General features: G+C 37.4%; 1 protein-coding gene across 1 annotated transcript in view; it reads right to left on the bottom strand.

The window, feature by feature from the left end:
* Positions 1–5,883, bottom strand: part of LOC116099558 (C-type lectin domain family 6 member A) — a 12,362-nt gene continuing 6,479 nt past the window's right edge. Inside the window, exons 4-6 of the mRNA XM_031383327.1 lie at positions 5,062–5,213; positions 2,194–2,309; positions 1–541 (exon numbers count right to left, since the gene is read on the bottom strand). Coding sequence (XP_031239187.1) covers positions 397–541; positions 2,194–2,309; positions 5,062–5,213 — 413 coding nt within the window. The 3' untranslated portion in view covers positions 1–396. The remainder of the gene's footprint in view (positions 542–2,193; positions 2,310–5,061; positions 5,214–5,883) is intronic.

Raw genomic sequence — 5,883 nt, 5'->3', positions numbered from 1 at the left:
TTGGATGAAATTGTTTATTCATAGAAAGAAGCCAGGGCAAGACCCTGGGGCAGAGATGGATGGATGATGCTCCCCAGCTTGCTCTTCATGGCTTTTGCAGCTTTGCTTACCCCCTGGACCCTCTTACAACAATCATTAATCAAGAAAATGCCCCACACACATGCTGACTGATCAAGCTAATGGATGCAATTCCAGAGCTGAGGGTCCTAATTCCCAGGTGACTCTAGTTTGTGTCAAGTTGACAAAATTCTAACCATGAGAAAGAGAAAGGACTCATTCTGTCGTGAGTATAAGGGAGCAGCTAGGGAAAAAATGGCTACAGTCAGATGTACATGCCAAGAAGTTATGGTTTCTTGGTGGGTCTGAACTTTAAAGATATTAATGAATAACAGGCACTCATAGGTAAATCTTCTTCATTTCACATATAGAATTGTGTTTACTATCACAGAAAACGTCATTCCAGCCCCATTTCGAAGGATTCCAGTAAACTATTGAAGCACACCGCTCTTCTGGAAGATTGGGCTCATGGGGGTGCCAGAACCTACAGGAAACAAAAGGTAAAAATATCTGCCGTCATGAGCTCATGGCAGTCGCTTGAAAGGTAGAGTGTAATGTTGAATAGAACGAAGCTGAAGATGAGAGAACATTCCAGCATTTTCTCCCTTTTCTCCCACAAACTACTTCCAAAATGCCAAATACGGGAGCTTTGCATATTTCTCTCTGATATTTACTGTCTCTTCAATCTGATATTTACTGTCTCTTCTTCACAGATCCCCCATCATGACATAAGTTAGTAAAAAATTATTTTCTTCTGTCATTTATAGAGGTTGCCTCTTTACATCAGCTTCCTAAGCCTGATTTTGACCAACCTGTCTCCTCCTCTGAAGAGACTAGCAGTCTAAAAAATAAAACTGTAACAATAAAATGATTTGGAATGCCATTCTGCCATCATCAGAGAGATGCAAATGGGAAGAGACCCACAAGAAGACATTACACAAAGAGAAATGCCACACAGATCCAGAGGGGATGTCTCTACCAAATTCCTCCCCTCAGAGCTCAGGGAACCCCATTGGAAAGAGAAGGCAAAAGGAGTGAGCGAGCCAGAGATCCAAAGGACACCATGAGAACAAAGCCCTCTAAATTAAAGTGCACAAAACTCATACGAACTGGCAGAGACCGAAGCAGCATGCACACGGCCTACACTGGTCTGCACTAAGTCCTCTACACATACACTATAGCTTTGAATTATACTCAGTTATAGCTTTGAATTGCAGTAGTCCTTTATGGGATTTATTTATGAATGTATAACAAGTAGGTCTCTGATTCTTCTGCCTTCTCTTGGGGCTATTTTATTTTTCTGTTGGCTTGGCTTGTCCAGCTTCAATATGATAGTTTTCTTTTTATCTTATATTTTATTTTGTTGTTACCTCCTAGAAACCTGTTCATTTCTAATGAGAGCCAGAAAGGTGATAGATATAGATGAGGAATGAGATATGGAAGAACTGAGGGGAGTAGAGGGATGGGAAATTGTATTCAAGTTATATTGTAAGAGGGAAAAAACTATGTTTAATGCAAGGGAAAAAAGAAAAATAAATAAAATACCTATTTAACTTCTAATTCACTTTAACTCTGATTAAGAAATTTAATGTATTTTATTTTAAATTCTTCATGTATAAAAATGGAAATGATAGTAAACTAGAAACAAAATTATTAAAAGTTTCAATGTAACTCACTAGATTACATGAGGATAAAATGAGGTAATAATAAATATGTTTGAAAACAGAAAAACATTATTATGTAATTATTCTGATGTATTTATCATAATTCTGATCAAGTTATTTTAAATTGTATTTATTAGAGATTAATAAATTAAATTAAGTCTCTACTTATACTTAAAGCCAGAAAAAATAATCTAATGGCTGAGAACACCATCTTTAGAGTCAGGTAGACACTGAATTAAATGAGCTTTCTTATCTTATTAGACCTATGGATCTTGAGGAAGTTATTATTCAATATTTTATATGTAAAGTCAGTTTCTAAACAAGAAATTTCATAAAACCTTAGATTACTCATACATTTAGTGAGAACTTAATTAGTTACAGTCATTAATCATAATAGTCACAGCTGGCAAAATTTCCCTACATTTTCAATGTAAATAATCCCAATAGTTCATTAATCTAGGACTGCACTCACCTGACGTTTTGACTGAAAGGAGTATTATCCATCCATTGCCATTTGCCATTACCTTGTGGATCAGAAAGACCCAGGAAGTAAGAAAGTGACTCATTCAGCTGTTGGGTGATGAAATTCTGTATGGAGAAAAGGGAGTTAACAACTTGCAGTTTTCATATTGAACAGAGTGAGCATTCTTTACAGCCTTCATCATCATTGGACTGGAGTAAAGTAGAAGTGAAAGGAAAGGTCATTGGAACCAATAACACAGAAATGAAAAATAACAACATTGTTACAAGGGCAGAAGGCCCAAGCTCATACCTTCATCATTCATTCTTCAGCAATTAAAAGGATCTCCAGTTCCATGAGGTTATTTTTATACTTTTAATCTCTTTTAAAATGTTATGTGTTTAAATGTTAAGATATTATATTCTATGTCTCTACTTGGGAGGGCCAAGAAATGCCCAAATTAAAACATTTCTGAGTATATCTGTAATGTGTTTCCAGATATGATTGGCTATAGTATCTGTGATCTCAGTAAGCTAGCTTGTCCTCACCAATGTGGGTAGACATTATCTAAACATTTAAGGGCCTAAATAGAACACCAGGCAAAAGAAAGAGCAGTTCATCTTATCTTGCTTCCTGCCTTCAGTAGAGAGAGCCTTCTGATATCCCTGTATTTCAGGCCTTTGAATGGAGATATACCAATGATTCTCAACAAGTTCACAGGATACAAAATCAATACCATTTCTTCACACTAACAACAACAACAAAACAATGTGAAAAGCAATAAGACATTAACTCTTTACATAGCATCAAAAAGAATAAAATACCCAGAGGACAGGCAACTCACTTAGGAAGGAAAACAATATATTCTGAAAGATAGAAGACAATAGTTAAGGAAATCAAAGAGCACACAGTAAGTGGAGAGAAATAGTATTTTCCTGAAGATGTGTAAGTCAATGCATATGTAGAGTCAAATGATCTCTGATGACGTTCCAACATCTTGTGATAGAAAAAGGACAAACTCTATAACAAGTATGAGGGGATAGGAGAGCCACAGTGCTAGGAAGTGGGTGGAGTGAATATAAATGGGAGTTTGTAAATGTGTGACTGGAAGTGTAGTGGGTGATGAGGGAGATGAATGGATGGGGGAGGTTGAACCAAATGTGTGAAAAAAAAAAGTCATACTGAAACCTACAGCTTTGTATACCAGTTTAAAATACTATTTTAAAAACAGAGTTTGAAGGGAGTTAACCTTTATGAGTATAGCTGGTCCAGCAGTTATTAAATAAAAAGAAGGGCCAGAGAAATTGCTCAGTGGTTAAGAGTACTCTCTTCCAGAAGATCAGATTTCAATTTCCAGCACACACATGCAGCTCACAACTGTCTCCAGTTCCATGGAATCCAACAACCTCACACAGATATACATGCAGGTAAAACACTATTATGCATTAAATAAATAAGTCATTAGAAAAAATCCCAGTATTTTGTCTGAGATGCTTCCTTATAAGAAGTGGATCAGGAGGGACAGAGAGGTTTCAGCAAAGCTTCTGTGTACAGTGGAGGATGCTTTTGCAGAGACTCCTAGCAGGTTAATGCCCTTCAATGGAACATCTATGTACAGTGGAGGATGCTTTTGCAGAGACTCCTAGCAGGTTAATGCCCTTCAATGGAACATCTGTGTACAGTGGAGGATGCTTTTGCAGAGACTCCTAGCAGGTTAATGCCCTTCAATGGAACATCTATGCCACTCCACCTCAAGCTCAGTGAGCATCACATAGGAGAAAGGATGCAAGAATTGAAACTCACAGCAGCAATGTCTACCTGTAAAAGACATGCACAAGACTGGGAGCATCAATAGCCCATCATGGACATGGGAGGAGATAGTCAGACTCCATCCCTCCCTGAGGAGTGATGGACAGTTAACAGTTGCTGGTACAGTCATGTTTGTCAGAGGTTTGGCCACTGGGCATTGCCCTCACTCAAGTAAGTAGCTGCACACCCATGCTCATAGGGTTATTGAAATATGAGTCTCATCCACAAAAAAAAAAAAGGATTTAGAGAGGGAAATTTGAAAAGAATAGGGGTTCAGCAGGAAAGGAAGGAGATAAGAGAAAATGATGAGGGAAACTGATCAAAGAGCATTATATATGAATAAAATTGTGAAATACTTTTATGAACAGTAAGATGTAAAGAAGAAATTTACACAACCATATTCGCTGCATTATTCACAATCGCCATAGAATGGAAGCAATCTGTATGGAAACCACCTCTGAATGGAGAGAAGGTGGTAGTTTAAGTATTCTCATCACACATAGTATGGAAACCACCTCTGAATGGAGAGAAGGTGGTAGTTTAAGTATTCTCATCACACATGTACATGCACATTGTAATGGGTTTGAGCATTAATTTCACTGTGGTACTCAGTTCACAATGTATACAATCAGTCACACCTTAAGGTAACTAAAAAAATTACATAAACAAGGATAAAATGTGAAATATACATATAATGGAATATTCATACTTAAAATGGAAAAAATGTCACATGTTACAACATGAATGAACCTTGAGGACATCATGAAGAATAAAATCAGCTAGACAAACACATACATGCACAAGAATACACACACACACACAAAACAATAATATATGATTCCATTTATGTCTAGAATCTAAAGTAATCAAACACAATGTAAAAAAATAAAAAAGGAAATAGTGATTGCCAGAACCTTATGGATTTGGAAGTGGCTAGTCGGTTCAAGGAGCAGAGAACTCCAATCTTGCTAGGTATAAAATTTCTAAGGGGCTTTTCTACAAGGGGATGACCATACTAAAGCTACATTTTCCTATAATTAAAAGGCTAATAAAAAAGCAAGAAAACCCTACCTGCTCAGCTTCAGTATTGATCACCACCAGATGAGCCCCCATCTGAACGCAGTTCTGCTCACTGATGCTCCAGAAGTTCTCCTTGGTAGAAATGAGGTAGCAGCTGGAACCAAATGACTTCCAGTGATTTGGGCAGCATCCCCACATTTTTTCTGTGACCAGAACAAGAAGTGTGACCATGGGATGAGACACCTAAGACTAAGGAGACATGTTCTAGGAGACTCCGAGGAACTGGGGCTGCTTGCCAGAGTTGCTCTCTCATTGTAATTCCAGCGTTTACGATGTTCAGAATAAATAATGTGGGGCCAGGGAACTTATATTGAGAGCAGTGCTGGCCTCATGGGTTATTTAATCACATAATATCTCTGAAGCATTTGAAACAGTACTTAACTCAGAATAATTGCTCCATAAAATGTTATTTCCTTACTAATTTTATGGATTATCAAGCATCCAAAAATCGTGGCCATCATTTATTATTAAGAATGTTTAATATAGCTTACAATCTGACTCAAGTATCCCAACGTCTTAACACACTCCCTGAGTCGGAGTGGACTGGAGGAGAGAAAGTGTCCTTTCCATTCATTATTTAACTGTGATTAAAATGGACATCTTTGTGGCCTTTATCAACTAATTTTATTTTTCGCTTTTATTTTTTAATTGAAAATAATTTTTTTCATTTATAGATAATGTGGCTTTATTATAAAACCTTACTTTTGGCGTTAGCTTGTTACAGTGATAGCAAGAGCCTGTGAATGTGCACAGTAGCTCTAATCAACAGGCGCGGTCCCTGTGAGCGTGCACAGTAGCTCTAATCAACAGGCG

Source organism: Mastomys coucha, unplaced genomic scaffold (genome assembly GCF_008632895.1).
Source record: "Mastomys coucha isolate ucsf_1 unplaced genomic scaffold, UCSF_Mcou_1 pScaffold20, whole genome shotgun sequence".
In the NCBI taxonomy this organism is placed as follows: domain Eukaryota; kingdom Metazoa; phylum Chordata; class Mammalia; order Rodentia; family Muridae; genus Mastomys; species Mastomys coucha.
This window is presented reverse-complemented; position numbering and strand designations above follow the sequence as displayed.